The 27,698-nt window shown below is 33.5% G+C and overlaps 1 protein-coding gene across 1 annotated transcript in view; it reads right to left on the reverse strand.

Moving 5' to 3' along the window:
* The window catches only part of LOC145669677 (uncharacterized), a 429,650-nt gene that overhangs the window by 182,227 nt on the left and 219,725 nt on the right, over nt 1-27,698 (reverse strand). Inside the window, exons 2-4 of the mRNA XM_081737933.1 lie at nt 22,040-22,121; nt 12,636-12,924; nt 3,382-3,435 (exon numbers count right to left, since the gene is read on the reverse strand). Of these exons, the coding sequence (XP_081594059.1) occupies nt 3,382-3,435; nt 12,636-12,747 (166 nt within the window). The 5' untranslated portion in view covers nt 12,748-12,924; nt 22,040-22,121. The remainder of the gene's footprint in view (nt 1-3,381; nt 3,436-12,635; nt 12,925-22,039; nt 22,122-27,698) is intronic.

Genomic DNA, 27,698 nt, shown 5'->3' on the forward strand with positions numbered 1-27,698 from the left:
ATATTATTTTCATTTATATCCATTATTATTAAAAATGAGGAAAATTGAGATGTTTTAGCTTTTGCAACTTACTGTTAGTTTCAGCAAAATTTCCCGCAAATATTATTGCTAAATAATTAAGCATTCAACACCAGATATAGGATTAGTTGGAATGCGTAGAGGATTCCTGCAAGTGTTAAATACATACATTTGTCAGCCATTTATTTTCATATGTCTTGTTAATTATACACAGTTTTATCAGGAATAAATTCACTTACTTGCATATATATTCAGGGCTTCAATATAAGAAAGAGCATATCTTTGTCTTTGGTCGGAAACGCGTATTTTACGAGAAGGAACCAATTTCACGTAATTGGTCGTAGGGTGAATTTGGTCATTTTTTTTATTATTAGGCGTCTTACGAAGGAAAGGCGCGATGTCACTCAGAGATAATTGCACTAATTTGGTGTATGACTAGATAATGGGAACAGAAAAGAACGTTTGGCAGCATTCGTTTCGCAGGCGTTTGTAATCAGAAATAATGGGTCCTACAGTTCTGGAGAAGTATGACCTGTCAATCAGTTATTGATAGGACGGAGCCTTTGCTTGGTGTTGCGACCAATGAAGAAGAAGTTAATTAAAATAGCATGAAAACAGAAAAGATGAGCTTAACAGAAAATGCGCCAATGTCAGCTCTCAGTGGCACCAGGCGAATGCCGAGATACTAAATCTATCAACTGCCCTGTCCTTGCCGTTACCAATAGGGTATGTATCACTAGTTAGCTTAATGTAATTATATTTTAAAAATAAAGAAAATATATACAGAAATTATTCATGGGCGTCGCCAGAAGTTTTCCAGGGAAGGGGTCAATATCAGGTTGCTGTATTTCTTCACACTATAAGATGCTGTCAGTATGCAAGTGTTAAATGTTAGAACACTCCAATATTAATTGATTTCATTTGTACGGTGTTTGATATCTACGACGTGGCATCCACCAAAATTAAAGTATTGTGTGCTTGTGAGGCGAATTTAAATATATATATTTCGGGATTAAAGATGTTTTAAAAGGGGAACAGCCATAACGAAAATATCCGATTGAATACATAGAAGACTGTTCATGAACACAACTATGTTAACGCAAAAGATAAAGGGAATATTTGAATTTTGTCTACTCATCACTAGAAAGCAGCAAAATGTATGGGACAGAAACAGCTTTGTGAAACTGCGTTCAAGCATCCAAATATAACTCACACATGTTTCACACTGCACTTTAATAGTGCGAACACAAAATGAACATGAGCGCTTCTCTTCTGTTGCCTAGCACACATAAGACAGAACGTCTTCACTGTCTATACACACGCCATGTTCATAAAGTTAGCTTCCAAATTGGACGCAACAAGATTAGAAACTACCGTAATTAATCTTAAGAAAACTTACAGTGAGTTACATATTGCTTTGTGAAACAGTTGTTAAGAGAAGTATTAAACAATATAACCAGCACACATAGTATGAGGAATTGTATTCAAAAATAAATATACTGAAAAAAAAACAACACACGTTCACTCTTTAAAGGATGAAACTGCTTTTTTTTCTTTTTAAAAAATTTCAATTTCTCTTTATAGAGAAAAGGTGAGTAATAGCAAGGAAATTGATGATTTAGTATCCCGGCATTCGCCTGGTGGGGATGAGGGCGAACGTTGGAGCATTTTCGGCTCAGCTCATCTTTCCTGGTTTCACTCTATTTTATTTAACTTCTCCATTGGTCTCAACAGCGGGCAAACGCTCCGTCCCATCAATATCTGATTAACAGGCCATACTTTCCCAAACTGTAGGACCCATTATTTCTGATTCCGGACGCTGCAAAACGAATGCTTCCACACGTTTTTATCTATTCCCATTACCTGCTCCTACGCCAAATTTGGTGCAATTATTTCTGAGTGGCATCACACCCTTTCCTGGTTAGAGAAAAAGTCTGAGGCAAATGTTCTGAGCAGAAATCACAACTCCTTGAGTAATTTTAATTTTAAAAGATGAATAATTAAATATCCTTCGAGTAATTTTGTTCAGTGTAGTCAAATTACGACTAGCTCCTCTATTAACTCTGAAAGGTCCTCTCTCCGAAACTGGCTTTTTCCCGTTTAAAGCTTTTTATCTTCAATGAACATGTTTAAAAGATAGAATGTGTCGGCTTTTATTCCGAACACCCTGTAAGATGATTGATCTTACTCATTTTTGCTTTTAATATAGTACTTTATTGCTTATAATAATTTAATATATATTTATATTTTAATTATATAGTCATCCACATGCCTTCTTTCCTAAAATAGGACTTCCAAATACACCCATCTCTCTGGCAGGGAGTACAGTGGAATCATATAACTTGAAATATTGAATTTTATTTATTTTTTTCTGCAAAAAGTTTGATACTGTGAAAAAATCCATAGTCCTTCCTTCTCTTTCATTACTCTGAAATTGTGAAAGATACATACGATATTCCACCTTCAAATATGTTAAACATGGTATGTGTCGTGTTTCATACTATGAATGTTTTTTCTTTAATTCATACAGCACATTCTGCGCCACCATGTACACAATGACAATCTAGAGATTGATCCTAAACCATATAGAGAACTGCTCTCGACAAAGTACAAACTTAAAGACCTCTTAAGTTTCATCATTGCACTCTTAATTACAATCACTGAACTTTAAAATTTTCTTCCATTTAAAAAACTAATGGTTTTATTTTAAATTATACGTTTCTATTTTAAATTCAAACAATTTATAATTAATAGAAAATAGCAATGCATATCGTCATGAAAAATATTAAGTCACTTTGTCTGATATGACGATATTAATATAGTCTGATATGGTCTGATCAGATGTGGTGGTATTAATAACTGCTTTTTTTCCTTTAAAAGTCTTCACAACAACGAAATTAAACTACCGCTAATTTTAGAGTTTCTCTGTAATATCTTCAAAATAAATAAAAATATTCGAAAAACAGAAACGTAGTGAACTAGACAATACGATGTTTCCTGTACCTTTATCACAATTCACCTATCAGCTTTTGGTATCCTGCTATTTGCACAACCCGCAAAAATGCTAAATATTTCTACAATTGCAAATCGAAAGCAGATAGATGAATTGTGATTTTTTAAAGTAAATCTATCCATTTTAATTTAAGATTAACATATAATTTACTTCTGAAATTGTTCATGTATTTTGTGTAATCAAAATAACAACATTGAAATATGTGCTTTAGCTATTAGTCTATCAATAATGTTACTTTTCTCTCAAGAAAGTTACTATACTAATTATATTATTTCTGAGAAATTGGAAGTGTTTTCTTATGCAATACAAGAATTACATAGATAATGCATAAATATATTAACTTGACTTACCTAATACACGAGCATAGCAACCAATACCTTTCACGTTACATTCTGGGTAGTTTCCTTCAAAAAAGAACACGTTTAATTCAAGTATATGATTTTCATAAATGTAACAAATAAATTATAAATAACGTTCATATTTGAGACATGAATATCACATGATGCAAATCTTATATACCTGCACTATAAATTTACAGTTACATCAGCAATGTAGTACGTCCCATGAAATATTTTGATCCTTAAAACGGAGAGTCTAGCTTCATTTATCCAAAGTATATATACTACAAATTGTAACCTTCTTCTGTAGAATTTGAAAGCGCTAAGAAGTGTTAATCCATACTTAAGGATATTGTGACAGCTGAATGTCGTTTGGAACGTGTCAACATTAAATTTTCTTTTAAATTGAGTATAAACGAAATAGAGATGTATGACATCTCTCCAACTGTTCGATGTAGTAAAGAATTGAAGCCTAAATAACCTGTTTAAGTTTGTAATGCGCCGCTACTGTTGTTACATTACAAGTGTATAGATCAGTGAAGTTTATGTAAATTGGCGATATAGACATTGGCTAGCATCAAAAATAGAAGAAAAAGAGTTGACTAGGTTTAGAACTAGTGAAGAAAGAGCTGAAAAACAGTTTGTATTTAACGATATCAATAATTAACGTTGCGTTAATTCTAATTAAAGCTCTTCTAATTAATTTTAATTTTTGAGGGTCATATAATATAAAGATGTATCTGTAAAGTACAAAGACCTCGGATCGAACGTCTCATGCTAAGTAACCAACTGTATCGAAATTGCTACTCGGATGAAAACTCAAATTTTTAATTAATGTAGTAAGTTCTGACTGAGATTTCCAATTCTGTTTCGATGAGACATACATAATGCTTGTAAATATGAATCAAATAATTAAGATTATGTCAGGTTGTAGCTATTACGTCAACATTCTTTTGTCTAACTGATATGTAGAAGTTCAGAAATAGTCTACAATAACTAGTTAGTGACTTGAGTTTTGGATATGTTCAGAATTTAATCTAACGCTTTAAACAGTCCTCGACGTATGATAATATATTATAATGGGTTAAGTTTAGAGTTGCCCCAAAGTTTTTTAAAAATAAAAATTTGGAAAATTTACAGGAGAAATGGGGTAAGAAATAATGATTTTGGGATTTTATATGATGTTTAGTTGTATAATTTTGGCAGTAAAGTCATGTTTAATACGGATATAGAAATGGGTGCTATTTACAAGACGCGAAAGGTTTCAGAGATTCAGCAGATTTTTAGGAGAACCACGGATTTCTGAATTAAGTGATAATTGAAGCTTCTATAAGAACCGGTTTCAGTAAGTGTTCTAGTCTAACTAAAGTCTTACCGGTTAACCTAGCCTAACTTAAACTAACCTAACATAACAATGTTTAATGTTTTAATTGCTTTTTTGCAGCTTTGAAACTGGAGGGGTAACTCTAAACTTAAGCCAATATGATAATTTACAAATGATTTGAAGATAATAGGTGCATTCTGTGATTAGCTATGTGCGACGAATAAATGATGGTGATAATATGTCATAAATATGTTAGATGACTAACATACAATTTATTAAAAGGCTTCTGAAGGGTTTTAAAATGATTTTGATTAAAAGCTATATCAATATTCATACGTTTCTTTATGTATTAGTACTGTGTGATTGAGTTGATCGTTCTGTACACGTTCATCTAAGCTATCTACTCACATTTCTTTGACAATTGTTATTATTTAAATATCTACAATATCTTTCTCAATACGCCAAAAGAATTTGACGTATTCCAATGTGAAGTTGTTGTTTTTTAAATTTCTGTATAGATGTTACGAAGATTGAGTTACGTGCTTCAATGTGAGAGTTTCTACATCTGTGCACCGAGCATTCTTTTGTATGAAATCTGACCGAGCATTCTTTTCTCTTTAACTGTAATGTAACACTACTTTAAAAGTAATCGTACCACAAAATGGACACAGTAACTAGGTTATAAAATAATAAAGTGAAGCTAGAAGGTTCCCATTCGATTTGAAAAATATTACTTTGAAAGATAGTTGCTAACGCTGCTATCTAACATACATCTAACAAGATCTATTGCTTACACTATCTTTATTTATTTTCATCATTGTTCTTGCCCAAATACACTATACTTCAAAGATACTTGTAATAATTCTACGCGTGTTTCGAACTTATTCACATGGATTTGTACTTTACTAAAAGCCTACAATAATAAAGCTTATATATGTATAGTGAACAGCTCATCTATATTTATTTAACTCTATTTATCCTAACCTACAAAAATCATTACAAAGAGCTATTGACTACTACAATTCATGCATGCAGAGCAGAGACAACTACTGAAAACAGCTACATGAAAGCGGATGCCTATAGCGACAATATCTACAACTAAGGATGCTACAACATAATCCATCTTCGTCTATTACTATTGGAATACTAAATTGTATGACTACAGATATAAGATTTCTTCTTTGTAGGATGGAGTCTGGTCTGTATCGTAATCTATTGAATTCGACCCAATGTACACTGTAAAAAATCGTTGTCTTATTTCAACGGCATGCCTATGTGTTAGCACACTTGTGTTAACATGTGACACAAACAGGTGGTTAGAACAACTCTCTCTCCATTTGGAGTTGTGTGTCAAATGCCGGTAGTTGAAATGACACACAGCCTGGGTGTTAAATTAACACAAGTGTAGAATCTTCGGTGTTGTTTTCTGCGTGATTGCCAAATATGCTGGCCATCTAATTATAAACGCTTATGTACTGAAGCTACAGTCAAACGCAGTAGAAAGAAACACTTAAACAAATACTGGTATTCACAAAGTTTCAACGTGCAAACAGCGTGATGTGCTCTCAATTGTTTTACATAATATTTCTGAAGAAATATGTCAACAGCGAGAAACAACACCTTATTACTGTGTCACTTCTACGCTGCACTACAGCTCACCAGTCAACATCGGGAAAAACCAGTAGGAACACGAATAAGAGGCAAACATACTATAATGATATAGGTAAGAGTTTCCTACCATTCTTGAACAAGTTGTTGGTGAAGGTTGTGTTTCGAACCATCAAGTGTTCACAGTAAGTTTTGGGGAGAACGACAAAAAGTTTATGAATTTTCTAAATGAAGTGTTCTGTAGTTTAGTATTCTTATTTGAAAAGTAGAATCTTCGGTAATCGTAGGCATGCATACAATAAGCTTTTGTAACACAGAAAAATAGTTCCATCAACACCGCATATGGAATTATTTCAACATCAAAATAGGTGTCGTAGTAACACAGAGCTGGAGTTAAACTAACACCACAAACGGTCAATCTGGTGGTCTGATATTGAATTTTAACACAGAGAGTGTTGAATTAACACCAAAACGGTGTTACGTATACTGCTTTGACCTTGAATTATATCACAGATTAAGTGTTGAAATAATAAGAAAATGATGTTAAAATAACATAGGGACTGTGTTATATTAATACTTGACATGGTGTAATAGTAACTCAAAATAATTAACACATTACACACTGCGTTACTTTCTTCGTGTTGTGCAATACCACCACAAGTAACACTCAAAACTTTTCTCCACATCCTTTCCCATGTAACGTTTCTGGCTAACGTCTTTACTAGGCATATACGGTAGTGCCTAGTAAAGAATGTCTGTAGTTTATAAAGTCAACTTATCCTATGGTAGCACGGTCCAGATAAACACGGATAGTAGAGGCTCTAAGGCACTTTCAAAGATCGAATGGAACTACTAGTTCTCACTTGTGGTTCGAAACTACCTAATGTGGACCTTCGAAAATACGTAACAAAATTTACTGTCTTTGATGATAGTTTATAATGGTATATGGACTTACGCTCGCGTATCAGTCTTATGCTCTGTCTAGCCCAGTCAATAAAGGTTTTTGCAAGGAAAAAATTTGGGTAAAGCTGATTTTCTCCCAAGTGGTAGACCACTATGAGGAGAACATTTTCTCAAAAGTCCCCGCCCCTCCCCCTGGAGCTTCTCCCTCCACGCCCCCTCAAAGTTAAAAAATTGGCGTTTTAGAAAAAAGGCCATATCTTCAAAACTAATGGACATATTGACATGCTCCTTTTTTTCTCGTAATCTGTGAAATGTGCTCTACAATTTCGTATTCCTTAAAGTTTTTCATAAACCTAATGGTTTCTTGGCAATTTTAACCTAAAGAGTAAAAAATGAAAAAAATCGCCCACGCCATTTTGTTTTTCCTCTTGTATTTCCTTAGTGAGTTGTGATATGGAAAAATGTTTCAAATAAATCTTAAAGAACATAAAATTATCTTTCCAACGGTGTATATATTGTGGGGGTTAGTCTTAAAATTAGCCATGTAGCGAGGTAAGTTTGAAGACGAGCGGGCTCAAATTTTCGCCTCAAATATCAGTCGCTATGTTTCATTTCGGAAGAAAAAAAAGACAAAGCTTTTTGTTTTTCAAATAATAAACCACTGCATTGTTAGAAAAGCATTTTTGTTTAGTCCTGCCTCCCCTGTGAAGCTTTAACCCTTATTCTATCCCCATTATCATTCCAAATTTAAAAATAAGCGTTTCTGACAAAATGTATTATCTCCAAAACTATTCAACACACTGATAATTTTCACATTCTGTTTTATTCTTAAAAAGTGATAAAATTATTTTATTTTCTATTTTTTTATAAATCTAATAATTTCTAGATAAACAAATAAACTATAAAAATTTGAAATATTTTGTTTGCTCTTCCTTTCCCTGTTTTTTTGCCTTGGATCTCCTCAGTCAATTAGCATATGAAATTATATCTATAACATTTTTTATTATGTTTACATCTTAATTTTGAACATGTCCCCTATGCTTACTGCAGTACTTTCAACTTAATCTTCCGTAGCTATACAGTATACTATTTAATTTTCGGATGATGATTCTACAAGTTCTTCCTCGGAATAGAAATGTGAATTTAGGCAAGACAGCCCACTACAGTGCTCACACATTGCAGAGCAATCTATTTTAGTTATTTTACATTTACAGTATTGGCCACATCCTTACACGAACATGATATTATGTACAGAAGTTCGTCTGATGCAAATGGCTTGGATGTGGGAATAGGCTTCAATGTCTTTTTGGAGCGTTCGTTTTCTTTAATTAATTCTATCCTCCAACCCCATTCTATGTCAGGAAGTTTATTTCCTAATCATTTCTGTACTTGCAAAAATACTCTGAGCGGATGTTCATTACACGCTTTAGAAGTTGGAGGTAGTTTGGCCAGGTCAAAGTTAGATCTTAGTGAACTTTTCTTTGTCAAAGACAAAAATCTGTGGTATCGGGCTTCATTCAAATTTGAGTATTTTCCCAACCCATACAAAGCCAAAACTAATTTTTCACTGTAGATAATATTTCTCCTTTAGATTTTGAAATATCCAAAAACACTCTGGCCCAGTTTTGAAATTCCGGTGATTTGAGCATATCTATTACTTTTAATTTGCCCATACCATAAAAACACGATGTCGTGTCACATTCTGTAAACGCATGACAGAACAAAAGTAGTTGCCGGCAATCTCCAAACTTTTCAATCAATGTTTCGATCCTGAAGTACCGTGTGTTCGGAGTCACACCACCTTTCTCTTTACAGAAGTAAACAGAAGCACTTTCTTTCTCAGGAGACAAAGCAGTAAGACTACCAGGTCAGCATCAGATCCTACAACAATAACTTTTGAAGCAGTTTTCAACTGTTGAATGGCCGTCATTACAATGTCAACATCTGCGTCTTCCTCTGCTGTAATTACAGTCAATCCCCATTTCACGAGTTCAGACCCCAGAGCCAACGATAATCTCTTATTGTTTCTATTACCTAAGAACTCGTCTTTTTTCGTGGTACAGACTGTGTTTTGACAAAAAATTATGTCTTGTGAAGATTTTTTCGCCGCTCTCCTGTTTTGTTCTTCATTTTTCGTGGTAGGCTTACTAGGGTAACCATAAAAAACAACGATAGATTTTTGACCATATTTATTAAGAACATGTGTACAATAGTTCTCTAAGACAGCTCCAAAGGTACAATTTTTTGACCATGGCAGATGGTGAAGAAGAAACCCTCCGTCTACAATATATGTTGCATCCTTTACATCTAGTTCTTCGATGATTCCTTCTTCAAAAACTTTCATCAAGGATGATTTTGTACCTTTTCGAAGAGAAACTTCGTCAAACAGAGCTGGTGGGCGTACTGCCAATTCATATTCAAAATATGTCTTTAAACATTAGTAAACATTTAAACATTTAAAGACACATTTCAGAGATTAGTAAAACATTTAAGAGTCTCTGGAACAAGATTTTCCCCTCCACTTCTGATCTCATCAACACTTGGATATTTCTGAAAATCGTACATCATTTTCTGTATATCCTCTCTAATAATGTCTGCAGCTACTAACACTACGCTCTGTAGCAGGATCTGTGTCTCTATCTCTGTACCACTGATCAATCAGTTTGTTAGCTTTATCAGATAAACACAGAACATTTTGTTGTCCTTTTATATTTGACATGAATAAACGATTCTTAAAATGTTCCTTAAGAATGTTCTTCAAGTGTTTATCTGTGTACGTTTCCTGGAGACCGGAAAATTCCGTTAAAAGGTTCTGTAGTTCCTTTATTGTGTACTGGAATTCGTCACTATTCTCTATATGTTCACATAAACTAGAAAATGCTTCGTTCAACTCTGATTTTCGCCTACCAAGCGACCCGTGATCATGTTTGGTAGTTCTACAAAAATCTTTGTAACAGTATTTGTGATACCTTGCTTCAGGAGCTATAAGGTCGCTAACACTGAGAAGCCTGGCCTTTACTTTCTGTCCCCAGGTATCGTTTCTTTCTTCACACTTTTTCAGCATGTTTTCTCTTATTTCAGTTGTCGTTACAATGTGAATAGGTTTCCTTCGGTTTGAAGGTGCCTTTGTGTCAATTTCTGCTGGTTTTGCACAAAGAAAACAATCTTTTCTAAAGTCAAATTTCACTTCCGAACTACTCAAAACCGAAGATGCCATTGAAGATGGATTACTTTCGCATTTATCTGATTTTCTAATAGCAGTGTTAATACTCGAAGGTCGAGTATAATTTTGTCTGCATCTTTTATGAACTGTAATATTTTGTTTTCCTTCCAACTTTTCATGAAGCCCATCGTTGAGCTTTAAGCTACTTTCAATAATCGTTTTCAGCCCCTTTTCAACTATTACGGTATCTTCTTCCAATTCATCCCCACAAATAATACATGAGAAACTTGAACTGGCCATTGTTATCAAACAATTAGTATTTCACAGAGACGCTGAACACAACAACCTAGCTCACCAGTTGTTATGACTCAACTGACTCGTTTCCGTTTGTTCTTCACGAAGTCTGATAAAGATTGAGTGGAAGGGGCAGTGTTGCCAACAACGTGAACAATAATGTCGCTACACATACAGCCTACATAGTCTAAACATACTGCAAAAGTCAATAAAAACATTAATTTTAATAAAGTAATGCTCATTTAGTCATTTAACCACATTAAAACTACATTTTTTTATATTTTCTTATTAATAACAAAATCATATGACACAACTACAAAACTTATTTTGATGGATAACGCTCATTTTTAACTTTAGAATGGGAAGGGGGTAAGGCGGGAGATCCAGAGGAGAGAAGGGATATCACGAAAATGCTTTTCTAACAATGCAGTGGTTTATTATTTGAAAAACAAAAACCTTTGTCTTTTTTTTCTTCCGAAATGAAAAATAGTGACTGATATTTGAGGCGAAAATTTGAGCCCGCTCGTCTTCAGACGTACCTCACTACATGGCTAATTTTAAGAGTAACCCACACAATATATACACCGTTGGAAAGATAATTTTATGCTCTTTAAGATTTATTTGAAACATTTTTCCATATCACAACTAACTAAGGAAATACAAGAGGAAAAACAAAATGGCGCGGGCGATTTTTCCATTTTTTACTCTTTAGGTTAAAATTGCCAAGAAACCATTAGGTTTATGAAAAACTTTAAGGAATACGAAATTGTAGAGCACATTTCACAGATTACGAGAAAAAAAGGAGCATGTCAATATGTCCATTAGGTTTGAAGATATGGCCTTTTTTCTAAAACGCCAATTTTTTAACTTTGAGGGGGCGTGGAGGGAGAAGCTCCAGGGGGAGGGGCGGGGACTTTTGGGAAAATGTTCCTCTCATAGTGGTCTATCACTTGAGAGAAAATCAGCTTTACCCAAATTTTTTCTGAACTTTGATGTTTTTTGACCTTCATTGACTGGGCTAGTCATATTAAATGAGTGGATTGTGTGAAAAGAAATAAAATTTTCGTCCAACCCCACAATGCTCAAACCATACGTTTTTCCCAAGTTAAATTTGCACTAAATTAGATTACGTTATTAAAACATATGAAAGTATAGGTGGGCAAGTATTTCATTCTTTCTGATGGACATGAGTACCTTGATGCATTCCTTTCTAATGGAAGCTGTGTCTCTGGCCGTTTAAAAAGAGGAAGACTGCAGTTAGTTGAACCTGTTGTTTATTCTTTTATGAGAGGAAGATAGTTTCTTCAAATATATTTCTGGTATTATGAATATGCTATAACCTAGTGCATTGACGTACGAGCAATAGCGACAAAAGTTGATAAGATTTATAGTTCGTAAATAATAACACATAGCTTTTAACTTGTCATTTAGAATAGACAGTAGCTGACGGAATAATAAAAACAAAACGTTATGTGCAAAGAATGTTATGTTAACATTTGATTCAACACAGAAAAGAACGGAAATATTGTAAAATATTTTACAAGGTATTATTGGATACTGATTTTTTATAATAGTTTAGCTCATAATGAAGGGAAAATTGTTATATTTGAATAAACAGAGGAAAGAATGTAGATATCGTAAAATTGTTTACCATATTGTTTATATTATTTTACTCGAAATTTCTTCATAGCTTTTTATTAAAATACTTACCTACATATCCCCATTTTATTGTCCTGACAAACCAATATATATATATATATATGTTGCCAGTAAAATAATTTAGAATGCTCGAGCACTTGGTCTGATAACCACAATATTTCATGTCACGAACCCCCTGGCCTGAACAACATATTCAACATATTAATACGATGATCGAGTGAAATGAACAAACTAAACCATTAAATACTAATTATTTAACTTATATTTTATGAAAACCATCTACAAATTATTAGATTACATATCAAGTTTGCATACCTGGATTGTAAAATCCCGATAAAATGCATTTGCATGTGTCAATAGCTTTAATGTATTTACATTGTCTTCTACATGATTCATATGAGTAAAAGTTATTTATTTTCAGTTTCATTTCATACGTAAAAATACATTTCCTTTGACTGATTGTTACCTCTTTCAGTGCATTCGTACTAATAATTTTAAATGATTGAACAAAATACTGTATTGCAAAATATCTATCTCCTGTATTTGGGAATAATGCATAACTATCTGTTCTCCCTGGAAACTCGTATCTATTTTTCAGAAAAATCTGAAAAGAACATAGTACGTAAGGAATGGTTAATTGCTTATAACTCTACTAAATATGCAACAGTGTGTTATTAACATGATAATATTTTTAAATATAATAGCACGAGACTTTCTGTATATACAGGGTGTTCCAAAACAACACCGACAATGTTTAGGCGGTGATTCATGACACCAAGATAAGACAAAAATATAGACTAACCTGGGTGCACAAATGCTTCCTTTCGGAGTTATAGGCTGCCGAAAACATGAAAAAGTGAAGTTTCAATATTTATAGCTCCAATAATATAGGATCTACCGCAGTCGGGTCAAGATTTCACTGAGGAACTAATATGTGGGCTATCGAAAAATACATGTTTCGCAATTTTTATAGCGGGAATTTCGCTACAGGCATATAATTTGAAGTACTCACCAACTATCTCTATGAAAGTCGTTGCGGAAGTCGGCTGCGAATTCATAATACAGTACAGAGGTTTCAAGTAAACACTGAGCAAACAAGTAAACGCTACGGTAAAAATTTGAATTCAGTTTCAGCACAGTTTCTGAATTTTCATTTTAGAATGTTGGCATGCCAAGTTTAGTAATTTAGTTTAAATTTATTCAGACAATGCACAGCTCGCAGAGGGACACTAGGAAGTTCATGAGCTACATAATGGTAAAACGGAAAGGCAATCATCCATTACCTTTCAATTTCACACTGACTTACCTACTTCTTCCCTTGTAGGCAAACTCTAGCATTAAATTTCTTAGTGACTAACCTTCTTCTTTCTGTGGGGGTTAGTCCAGGCAAACTACATCTTTCAGGCTACATTATTCTCCTGTTAACTCATTTTCGACTCTTTCTTGACTTATCTTCTTTCTTCTCTGTGGTATTCAAATGTTATTGAACTAAATTATGCAAAGCTGTACGAATTTAAAGTACAAGGAAGTTTTCAGAATAAACTGAAAGATTATGTTAAATTTTCTTTTCTTTTCGTGGACATATGATGTCCTATGTAGAAACATGTTAATTGATTTTCTTTGATCATTAAAAGTAATCCTATTTCGAAACCAGTATTCTTATATCATTTATGAATTCTAGACTAATTCTGACCACAATATTGTCACAAAGTAAAATCATTATTTACGCACTCGGTTTTACAATATGTTATGGTTTGGTTTGCAATATATATATTAAGATTATATATTTGTGTTACACTTTCGGCTATCTAACATAGCCTTCCTCAGACACATTATGAAAGAAATATCCAATTGTGATAACTTATATATAGTCTGAATGCAAGACACGTCCACTTTTTCCTTACAAAACGTAAACTTTTAATTGAGTCTAAATTTATGAATTACATAGGGGAAACAGGAAATAGATTAAAACAAAGGATAATACAAGATAAGGACGATGCCAGACTAAAAAGAGAGAACAACGCAATATATAAACACATTAAAGTAACGAAACGTGAGATAGATTGGGAAGGAATAAAAGAATTAGAAAGGGAGAAAAGAAGTGTGATAAGAAAGAGGAAAGAAGCCCACTGGATGAAGAAATATGGGAAGAAGAAGTTGACGAATTGGTCTAGCGGACTTGTAATATATGAATAGTGGAAAAAATTATAGATACAATAGAAAGAAAGAATTAAAAGGGTCAATACGAGCTGTTAAAGCAGGTGTACAATGGAGAACAGCAGAAGGACAAGAATGAATAGAAAGCGTAAGTGGCAAACACCTAATTAAGAGTTTCACAACAGATGCGCAAAAAGAGAAAGTGACCATAGTAATTGAAAATTTACATTTTCAAGCCAATTAAAAGTTTAAGTTTTGTAAAGAGAAAGTGGGCGGATCTTGAATTTAGATTGTCTATAAGCTGTTAAATTGGATATTTCTCTCATAATGTGTCTGAGGAAGGCTAGGTTACATAGCCGAAACAGTAACACAAATATATAATCTTAAAATATATATACTGCTTTGGTCATTTGAGTTTTATTAGCAATCTTGAATTATCGAAAGCAGCAATCAATAATTTACAAGATGAATAAATTAATTTCTTTAAGTGTATTAATTCGATGAATACGTTCCTTATATTGTTATAATATTGCATATGAATAGTTATAATCTCACATGGTTGCTTATCACAGCATCAAGGTTTGTAATAGAGTTTCTTGTTTTCACTATTAATGTTCAGCGAAGAATGTGTGTAATCAATTCCAACTAATGAAACATCCTATTTCCGGTGAAACTCAACATACGTTGCAAGTTTGTAAAGAATGAAGTCCATGTATTTTCTGCAAAATAATTAATGATACTATTTCAGCGAAGTGTGACGTAAAAATCTTGATCGGTTTCCATTCTTCTTGAATGAAGCTGCAGGGATCCAAGACTTAAATAATATAGGGTATCTTTTCCAGTGAAAGAGATACTCCATTCTTCGATCTTTTGTTCTTGTACGCAATATTTTATTACTAAGAACATTGAGGGTTGAAGTACTGATTGTAATTATTACTTTAGAATATACCATCGCTGAATTAATGATTTAAATCCCTAGTCGATATACGTGTAGATATCCCGGCACATTAAAATTTACTTTAAATATTTCTCATGTTCAGTTATTGAGGTAGTTCTTGTCAATGACAAGTTCTGTTTTACTAATACAAAGAGATAAATTTGCATTTTGCTTTGAACGATAGTTGTTTTGTCGTATAAGTTTTATCACATCAACAGTAAATTTTCCAGAGAAACATCTGTAGGTGCCATTTTAATGCAAGAATATGGAATTTCACTGCATGCTTAAACAACCAATGACAGTACAGTACTTACGTGGTTGTTTATTTGATATTTGGTATAGTATTTGCACAAACGATGTTTCAACGTCTGATAAATCTTTCTGCGATTTTGGCTTTAACAAATGGATCCTTTGTTGTGTGTCATATGCTGTACGTAATTTGTCTTGAGAACCTTCTGTACTGTGTTGTTGGTAAATTAAGTTTCTTTATCACTACTTAGAAAATTGATTTACTGTCCTGGAAGATTATTTCAAATTCATTCATTACATTTTCGACTCCTTTTGATTTTAGTGTACAGTCCATCCGTACCGACTAAAATAGTTTTTGAAGTATTTTTAAATCATTGAAATCACAATCTCATTGATCATCAATATTATGGACAACATAAAAATCTCTACGGAAACAAAACCGTACTTGATATAACATATGTAGATTGTTCGTTTAACCAAACTTTTTCTTTGCTGAATGTATAGATTTGACTGTGACTTACCATAATTTCTTTGCAGTAGAAAATTATGCAGGATGTGCGGGAGTATGATAAATGGATTTTAGTATTTTATTCTTGGTTTATATAATGGCCATTAAGGCAAGATACGTTTCCTTTCTGGTCGCACTCCTAACAACATCATCATCTACTTGTATATCTTCTCAGGAAGAAAACTGTTTTGATTCTGCTACTTCAGTAAATGTTGTACTATTATGACTTCAAAATATTCGTGAATTACCATCTATTCATGCAGCGAGTTTGATTATGCAAGATAGCTGCAAAATAATTCCAAGCCTTGTGGATTTGTATGTTTCCTCGATTGATTCCTATCATAAATTAAATCTGCGACATTTCATTCTTCTAATTCGTTAAGGTTGATGTACAATATTCCTTATTTATCTCACTTTTTTCATTATTTTGTTGTTATAAACTATGCAATAATAATTCTGATTCGTTTCAATAGATTCGCGATATAGGGACTAAGATTTCTTGCTTGACACTATCGTCAGCAGTCGGATCGTCACCATCAGGTTTCATCGATGTAATTGTAAGTGATGTTGGCTCTTCTTGTTTTCGTATAACATAAGTTACCTATGTAATATTCTACTGACTGATTCCATTTTTCTTCACATGATGTATTTAACATTTCATGTTTCAGATTTCATTCATGTTTTTGCACTAACTTTAGATGATTTATCCACAAGTTGAAGAGTTTCTGGTTGACTAAAAATATTTTCTTTTTATATTCAATGATGATTATTATTTAAACAATATACTGAATAACGTACTTACTGCAACACGTGAAAGTATTGCTTTTAAGAGGGTTTTGTATCTCTAAATGCGTTTTCTTTCGATCCAATGATTGTGCATTGTCCACGAAAGATCCGAGCAAATTCTTGTAATATTTTAATGTAATCTTCTGCGCATTTGCTAGTGGAACATTGCTTTTTAAGACATTATAAGAACATTTTCAAATATTACGGATTAATGAAACGTCTGCATTGATAGTCATAGCTTTACGCAATCTCGGTTTGGCAGACCACATAGTAAATCAGAATGTTTCACTTTAGGAGAAATAATTATAGACTAAGTCATCATTTTAGCACACAATAATTTAAAGATATTTCGTCGGTACGCAAATGTAAGGATTTAAACCGTCAAGTAAACTATTTATACGAAATGACATTTCATTGAAAGTATCTTGTTTAAGATTCATCAGCATATATCCATGTAGATTCTTGCTGCATTTGCATAACTAGCTTGTATAAAAAGTGAATGTTGGTGTCATCCACTATTTGAGAACTTATATGGTAAATTTGTTACCTATCACGTGGATTTTTAAACAATACAAAGTACGAACAAATTAAGTTTGTATTTCTATTCGTTTTGTTCTAATGAAAAACATTTTGCATAATGAAAATCGCAAAATAATGTTTCGATAAAGCAATCCTTTAGTCAACAAATCAACAATATCACTTTTCGCTTCTCGCGTTTTTCACTACTTAGATGCTTCATTTTGTAAACGTTTCATCCATTGAAGCCATTCGTGAAAGTGTACTGGTACCGGCATCGTCGGTTTACATTTTCACTACTCTACACTGTGACAGTATATCGTTCGGAATTTTGTATATTTCGTACTTGAGAGATTAGACAGCAATAAATCCACAAGCTACGTTTTGCCACACCAACTAAATCCAGCAAGAATACATGTAAATGATTTTTTCTACTGCGCATACATATGAACACTTCATCTGTGCGAAAAAATAATACAAAATTTAAAAAAGAAACAAAGTTGTTATTGAATATCGATGGTTGGTTTAATGTTTCTTGTGTGAAAAGTGCTGTTTCAGATGTTTTGAATTAAAATTTTGAAACCAAATAGTGAAAAAATACGTTTTAATTTTCGTAATCTATAATTTTAAAAGAAAATCATTAACATTTCAGTATGAACATTTTCGTTTAATTTTTTGTACTGTGGTACATATGATTAAAGAATTGAAAACAATTTAATTATTAATCAAATAATTGAAAATTGCATACGCTTGGAAGCTTCACCATGAAACATGCAGCTGGTCGGGTAAGTAGTGAAAAGTTGTTCTGGATGCATTTTATTTGCCTGATAACTTTTTGTTCTTTACTTAACATTTCTAAAATATTTATTTTTTTCTACCACAGTTTCATTTTCAGATTTTCGTTTCACACTATCGGTTTAAGAATATTTAGATAATGTTTTTTTTTTTTCATTTCAAATTTTGGTTTTTAGAAAATAGTTTGAAATTTTTATTTTAAAAATTATGTTTGAAATTTTTATTTGAAATGTTTAGTTCATTTTCTATAAAATATATTTGATTGCAAAAAATTCGGTTAAAATGTTTAATGAGAAAATTCTTCCACTCACAAAAAACAAAATGTTTGTTTGAATGACATGAACTTTGATTACTTTATTCAAAATATTTACTTTACACAGGAAAGATAACTAATGCCAATTTTAGAAAAACATATATTTGATCCCTGGAGACGCTTTACCATCTGGATGTCTCATCACAATTCCATCAAACGAAACGTGAAACATCATTTCAAGAGCAGCTTGCGAAGATATTTGACAATGCTCACGATGAAGCACTTACACCGTACAAAGTAGATGAAAAGAGAAAGATTTTAACTGATCAAGTATAAAAAGAAATATGGTTATTTCATCAGAAGACAACAAATACAGCAAAAAAAGCAAGGATTATTGAAAGAAGATCGAAAGAACAAAAGAGTCTTGAAAAAGGAACAGACCCAAGTTTCTAGTCTCTGGCATCCCTAACCGTGACCATTTCATATTCAGAACACGATTCATCAGAAAAGTCTGATCCAGTCAAAGATAAATCAGAAGAAGACAGATATAGTACGTATAGGCTATCATCATATTTTTTTTAAAAAAGAAGGGGGGAAGCACGCACAGATTTGCAGTCTGAACCAATTGCAAAGATATCTTTAATTTCTACAGATGTGACTAGTGCCTTAGATCGCAATAAAGTTCCGGATAGGAAAGCTACAAGATTCATGGTCCCTATTGCAGTAGCACTAAGTCATAACCCCAGTTCATTGCTGTTGTCACGAAGCATTCAACCAAACAGAAAGAAGCAAGAAAAACTGTGTTTGAAGAAATAAAGGAATCGGTTTCTTTAGACGATCCAGTCATTGTTCATTGGGATGGGAAGGTTCTTCCTGAAATTTTAGGCACTGATAAAGTAGATCATTTGCCCGTCTTAGTATATTCAGATGGTAAAGATAAATTGCTTTCTGTCAAAACTTATAAGTGGTACTGGGCCAATGCAGCGAATCCGGTTTATAATAAGCTACCCGAATGGGGTTTGTGTAAGAAGATAGTAGGCATGTGTTTTGACACTACATCAGTTTATACAAGATTGAAGAATGAACCTCGTGTTTTGCTGGAACACAAAGTTGAAAAGAATTATTATAGCTAGCATGCAGACACCACTTTTAGAAATCGTTCTCAGTAAAATATTTAATTTCTGCTTTGGAGCTTCCAGTTCCCCTAATATACTTTTATTCAAAATATGCAAGGCAGCATGGCATTATATACACTAAGAAAATTATCCGAATTTGGGAAATATTCCTGGCAATGATGATTTTAAACTCTCTGCAGTCAATGTTTTATTAGTTGTCTAAGGAAGCAAGAACCAACCCAGAGATTACTATATAGGGTTAGTACAGCTCCCTTTACTTGCTCTGGACCATACTCAAGCAAAGTTCATTGGAGAGCTTCAGGTGCAGTACACCACTCGCCTTGGATGGCGAAGCTGTTATACACTATCAAAATATGTACGAAGACAACATATCACAAAAGATATTAGTCAAGAGAAAAAATAACATATATGTTATTTGCGTACTAACTTGATTTGCTTTGAGTGGTTTACAAATACACCGTAATCAGTACGTTTTCCACGTAATTTACGCTCTCGCTGTCCTGTTAATTATCAGAGTACATCATTGTACTTTATCAACACAATATGAAGAACGAAAATTAATTACACATGTCCAACTCTTATGCAAAATAATTGTTCAGGATACAAGACAATTCTGTCACAAATACAAAGAGTTTTGAATACAAGAAACATATGTAACTTTGTTTTCTAAATACTTTTCAAAACGTTTAGGTACCAATGATACAGAGGAGATTAAGTTGAAGACTTTTACTGTAGGCTATGGTTTAGTATTTAGTGGCCTATTCATACATATAAATATACATATCATGACCTTCATAAATTAACACACACACACTAACATTTGCTTCCGCTCTTCGTATACAAGAAAACATTTAGAAAATATTCTTTGCAAAAATACATCTTTTCCCCTTGAAATACACAATCAAATTGAAATAATAGAAACCCTAGTCGGTCAAATTGTTGTGTTCAAAAATAATTTCAAATGGGTCACCTTTATTGTCCCTTGGTGATTGGAGTAACTATCTGGAAGTCATTTTTATATACTGAAAACAAACAGTAAAGTACTCGTTTCTTGCCATAAAAGGGGAATTTTGGTAATGATTGTTGCATATTCTCAATTGATTTGATTAAGGAGTTTATATACTAAGTTTCATATCCCTAACATGTAAATAATCTTAAGGAATTTTGTGATATGGCAATATTATTTTAATAATTACAACTATCACTCTTTTGCCTCTTTTGCTTATCTTCTTTGAACAATATTAAACATAAAATAAACTTGTCTTTATTTTAAATGAAAAGTCTGAATACCAAACTTGACCTCTCAAACCCTAAGAAGTTTTAAGATACGTCCATTTTATTATAACAATAGTAAATTTGACTTCTCTTCCCATAGTTTTTCTTCCCTTCTATGGTAAACATCAAGAAAATCTAAAACATATCTACAAATATTTTTCACTTTGAGAATAAATACAACTTTCTATTTCTGTAATGTTAAGAGATTTCGAGATATGACAATCTCATTAAAAACAATTTTAACTCCGATTCCTTTTTCTTCCCACCTTTATTCTCTTGTAGGAAAAATGTATTTGAAAGAGGGGAAGCATTTGTTTAATTATTTTAAACTAAAACTCTATATGCTACTGACCCTAAGAAATTTCGAGATATTGGTATCTTATATTAACCATTGCAACTACATTCCATTCTTCTTTCTGCGTATATTATTTGTAAAGGAAATATTTAAAAAAACATGCTAAAAGACGTTTTTAATTATTTTATAGTACAATAAATACTTACTTTAAATCAAAACTGTAAGTATCATATCTCAGATTTTTAACCTTGAAGGATTTCGACATATCTTTACGTTCTTATAACAACAGTAACCCCAATCTTTTTATTTTGCTTCTTCCTCTTCCCTCCTGGGGGACATGTAATTAATCATAAACTATGCGTTTGATTTATTGAAGATAAGAAATGCATATAATAAATGCCATGTATCTGCCCATAATAGATTCAGAGATACGGCCAATCTATAATAATAATTGCTAACTTAATTTCCTCTAACCCGTCGAATTTCCAGGTACCTTTCTTTAGTAATACCTTACACGTTATAAATGTTATGCGCTGTCAAAAATTTAAGTTACTAGCTTTAGCAAATTAGCCGTGGGCGTTGATAAGTCTCTCACTCACTCAGGATTTCTTCATATATCTATATATATTGATAGATAGATAGATAGATAGATAGATAGATAGATAGATAGATAGATAGATAGATAGATAGATAGATAGATAGATAGATAGATAGATAGATAGATAGATAGATATACAGTAGATATAGATATCAAAGGCTATATAGTTCCTGCAAAAAGCGAAAACTTCCTTACACAAGAAACCAAATCATACCTTTGAATTCTTTATTGGGTTGCGTATTACGATATAACCTCTTATTGCATAAATTTTTTGATATACTTCGGCCCTCTTGTCACTGTGAATACAAAGAGAAAATGTTAATAATGAATAAATACATTCCAATCTGCGAAGAATGAAATATTAACACAACTTACTTTAACTACAATTTTCTAAAATGCAATTTCATTCCCATCCGAAGATGGGCGAGCTGCAGAAGGTAACGCCTTCTCTGGGGCAATGTGCATTCATTTATTGGTACTTTCATTGGGAGATGGGTATCAGGATTTATTTGTTTATTGATGCAATTATCTGGTTAGGAGTATAGAAGAAAGTGGCCTGATCATGTGTGAAATATGTACGACAAAGTAAAATGCAGGTAACAGAACACAAGCATATACTATGTAAAGCTTCTGGTCGAAGTCTACTCAGAGCGAGTTTATTTGTATTTGCATTTGTACCCTCAACAGAGTATAAAACTCCAGTTACAGAAGGTTAACATTAGTGTTTATGCCCAGTTAACCAGTTTAAATACACACAAAAATAAATTCACAATAACACAAGACAAATAAAATACATTAAGTGTACAAATAAGCCATGAATCATAGGATTTCCAAAAGTTCCTGAATCATAGGTTCCTGAAGTGACGCTCTTTGTTACTGAATATATCCAAAAACAAATTCTCTTTACTTATGGCATTGTAAGCAGCACTAATTCTCCAAGTAGGTGACATATACAGTATATTTGTTCTTGCTTTCCGGCAAAAGAATATTTTATTATTTTTTGCACGCGTTTTGAGGGACGGTGCTTGATTAAATAGATTTTGTAACAGCGCTGGACATTCAATTTTATTATGCAGAAGTCGAAAGAGAAAAATTAAGTCAGTTAGTGTTCTTCTTTGTTCTAACGTCCTGAATTTAAAATTATCAATAAAATTGGTATAGTGTTCAAATTTTGGATAAAGACCCTTTTGTAGGTAAAATATCTCAAGAATTTACTTTGTAATTGCTCAACTTTCTGGCATTCAGATTTTAAGTATGGATTCCAGATAACTGATACATATTCTAATTTAGCCCTAACATACGAAAAGTAAAGAGTCTTCAACGTCATCTCATTTCTAAGTTCATTACTCATTCGAATTACGAATCCGAGGTTCCTGTAGGCTTCATTGGTTATTTTATCTACATGTTGGTTGAATGTTAACTTATGATCAAATATTACTCCCAAATCTTTCACTGAGTTCGATTTATTTCAATTTGCCCCACCAATGAAATACCAATATTCGCAAGGAAACTCTTTTCTACTGAACGTCACAGATACACATTTATCTACATTCATCTGAAGTTTGTTTACCTTACACCAATTCATTACTTTATTTAGGTCTTGTTGTAATAAATAACAGTCTTCTTGTGTTTTGGTTTTGGCACATATTTTGAGATCGTCTGCAAACAGTAGTTTTTCTGAATTTGTAATACAACACGGAAGATCATTGATAAAAAAGTAAAAAGAGAAGAGGCCCCAAGTTCGATCCTTGCGGAACTCCTGAAATCATGTCGATTTTTTTAGAAAGAAATTCTTTATAGATAACGGACTGTTTACGGTTATGTAAATAAGAGGAAAAGAAATTGACAATCGCAGGATTAAAGTTAAATAAAGCTAATTTATGTAGTAAAACATGTTGTACGATGTCAAAAGCCTTACTGAAATCAGTATATATAATAACTACTTGACCATTGTTGTCCAAAGAAGAAGCTATAAAGTCTGTAATAATACCTAAATTTGTAACTGTCGATCTACTTTGTAAGAATCCATGTTGATATACCGAGATTACAGGGCGCACGTGATTTAGTATTCGAACATATAGGATACTTTCAAATATCTTGGCAAATACGGGTAAAATTGCAACAGGCCGAAAGTTTTCAATATTGTTTTTCTTTACTGATTTTGGAATTGGGCAAACTATTGAGTGTTTCCATTTGTCAGGTAAAACATTGTTTTTGATTGAAAAATTAAATATTATACTTAGAGGATATTTGAAAATATCAATACATGCTTTAACAATATATGGAGGAATGTTGTCATTTCCCATTGATTTATTAGATTTTAATTTTCGGATTGCCCTTTCAATCTCTTCTATGGTTATCTCCGATAAAAAAGAGCCGAACATAGTATTATTATTATCAATATTATCACCAAATGAATGACTACTACCGGTATCATCAGTTGATGACGCTAGTCGATATATAGACTGAAAATGGTGTGCGAAAGCATTTGCAATCTCATCATTTTTGCTCAGGCTACGTCCCTGGTACAACAGTGGTCCAGAAGAGAGATGTCGCGTTTTACTCTTAATATGGTTCCAAAATTGTTTTGGGTCTTCCTGTATGTTAATTTCCATTTCTAAAATAAATAATTTATACTTCCTTACTATTTCCTGTTTCACTTCCTTCCGCAATTTACAAAATTCATTGTAATGATATTGACAATTCCCCTTTCCCCTCAGCCAAAAAGCACGGTGGTACGATTTCTTTTTTATTTTTTCTATTATACTACTTGTAAACCAACATGGAAAAACTTTTGTGGACTGTTTCTCAAGGGAATACTTTTGCGAAAAGCGTCATAAATTATTTCGTAGAATTGGTCCATCATTCTATTTACATCCCGGTAAGTTCCCAGACTTAACCAGTTAATTTCATGTAGATCTTTGTAAAGTCGCAAAACTTTTCCCTTTCGAAAGTTGAAACCTAAAATATTTTTATGGGATTTCGATTTTATTGCCCGTTTACACAATATATTTATGAGAAGGCACGGATGGTGCATGCCCTCTTTTACGAGAGGATGCAGCTCTCTTTCTACAGTAACATTCTCAAGATTAGAGAATACGAGGTCCAACATTCGTCCTAAGCTGTTGCACACATTATTAAGGGATGTTAGGTCATAATACAATAGAAATTATATAAATGCTGATATTTGCCTGTCAAGTTAAGAAAAGAAAATTGCGTTCCATTTATTTGAGAATAGTTCATGTCCCCCACTATGAGAATAGTGCTGCCTACTTCACAATTGCCTTCAATAAATTGAAAGAAGTAGTCATATTGAGAGATACTGGAGTCCGGTTCAATATACACAACGCAAATGTAAACAGCCTTTGAATTAATTTTTACTTTCACAAGAATACCATCCATGTTCAGATCGGTATAGATAACCTGAATCACTTCTATGTTCTTAAATGCCAGGAGTACGCCTCCTCCACGTGTTTCATTGCATGCGCTATCTCTATCTTTCCGATAAACAGAATATCGAACATCAAAAACCTCATGATGAAAAAAAAAACTGTTATTTAACCAGGTTTCTGTTAATGCTACTATGTAATAGTCATTTGATAAAATATTAGGATAAAATTCAGTCCCTTCTTTCTAAGAGATCGCACATTCATATAGCGCATACGTAAATGTTCTATTATTTTACCACTTCCAAACACATTGGAGCACTCAGTTTTCAAAGTCTTACCTTGAAGGTCATTGAACGTTTCCAGCCAATTTCGAAAAGTCCCCGGAGGTCGTGCGCCTCCTCTTCTTCTTGTTTGTCGAAGGACAGAATATTCCTTTTCATTCACCCTTGCCGGTGCTGTTGTTTGTCCGACTGGAGCCAAAACTGAGGGAAGATCACCTTGCATTGTTGCTGGCTCCCTCTCGTTAGCACTAGTTTCATACTGCACTACCATACTGCACTTTCGAAGAAATCTCGTTGTTACTATTTTTCTTAAGATCTTCTAGCCGGAAAGGATTCTCATCGATGTACAGCTTACTATACTGAAGTCGTGCTTTCTGACTCCTCGACATTGCTTCGATCCAGTGAGTGTTTAGTTCCTTCCTAATGGCACGAGTAGCATAGGAAAAGTCTTCTTCTATTCTGACACTCGTTCCCTTGGCACGATAAGCACTTCTTAGTATTTCTTCCTTTCTTTTGTAATTCGCAAATTTCACTATTATGGGTCTATCCCTCCCCCTACACAATCTATTTGATCTATCAATGTCCATCGGATTAAGTTCAATTTGCAGTTTCTCCTCAACGAATTCCCTTATCAATTCCTCTGTTTCCTCCCATCTTTCTTTCTCCCCTTCCGCAATATTGTAGAAAACAAGATTATTGTGGCGGGAGTGGTCCTCAAGCTTATCAATCAACTTCTTTGTCACCTCCAACTGTCGCTTAAGTTCCTTATTTTCATTCTTGATAACACTTAATTCACCAGTCAAGTTCTCTATTTTTTTTTACCCAGGTCACAAGTGGTTGAGTACAACGATATTATTTTACTGTTCATGTCCCCAAGCTTGGATAACACATAATCTATTGTAGCTGGTCCAGGATTCAGTTCCACCCCACTAGCAACACAGCAATCACAATTCCCATGAAGTACATAGGAGACAAGCAAGTTGGTCACACTGAGTTTTTGGATATTTCATACACACTCCACCGCACCACATTCCTATTCTCACACGCCAGGTTTGAATTTCGATCCCCATGTTGTCACGGTTCACTGTTTCCTGGAACTTCGCACAAACACGTCCTTTCACTACGACAGTCTCTAGCGGATGAGCCCTGTTAGTTAGAAAACAAAAGAGTGCATTGAATGAAATTATGTTTAATGAATGAATAGATGGCGAGAATATACACGACGACAAGGGTTATAGTGAGCGGTGGCCTGATTATGTTCATGGATAGCAAGAAATTGATCTAATGGTGAATATGCGTAACGTGGTAGAACAGGAGTCTGGTCTAAGTTCATGACGAATCGGATGAGAGTCCACTATGCTGCGTTGATTGTAACGAGAGCGAAAAATGAAATCTTGAGTTTTACGTCCCACTGCTATGTCGGTTAGGCTAAAGAGGACGATGATGATGAGAAATGAACGAAATGGTGGAATGAAGAAAGTGGGAGGAAACGGGAGAACCCCGAGAAAACCCACGAGCACGTTGTTTGACCACCACACAGCCCACACGGTGCTAGCTGAGGTCGAACCAGGGATCCCAAGCACCGGAGGTGAACGCTCTACCACTGAGTCACCGCGCCCCCTATAAGAAAAGCGAAGACTATACAGAGGTGGTAAAAATGTTGGTACAGATATGCGACAGTAGACTTCTTGTGTTGGCGTCCATGATAGTAAGGAATAAGCAATGCATAAGATATGGCTTCCCACGACCAGTAGTTTATAATAAAATTTCTGTAGAAATGATATGCAGGAGAGATGTCCGTGCATAAAACCAGGATGAACAAAAACTTTGTTTGTGTAAAGAATAAGTTTTGTGCCAAGACCCCACAGGTGGGCGTTCCAAGAGAGAAGTTTGTGGAAAGTGATGCCAAAGTATTTCATTGTAATGGTAATGAAAAACCTAGTAACGTAAGATGCAAACGGTCTGGATTTCGTGCTAAACAGTAGTTGTTTCGTTACGTCCAAATAACGTGATTTGAGTTTTAGATATACTTATATAAGTTTAGATTTGATACACCAACCGACGACTTTATCAATTTCTGATTATAATAAAGCGTTTAATAGATTCACTGAAACACATAAAGCGAAATATAACGTATCATTAGCAAACTGAAATGCATAACTTGGTGGTTCTGGTCTAGACATATCATCAACATATTGGAAGT

This window comes from Thermobia domestica, chromosome 14 (assembly GCF_964235325.1).
Source record: "Thermobia domestica chromosome 14, izTheDome1.hap1.1, whole genome shotgun sequence".
NCBI classification, from domain to species: domain Eukaryota; kingdom Metazoa; phylum Arthropoda; class Insecta; order Zygentoma; family Lepismatidae; genus Thermobia; species Thermobia domestica.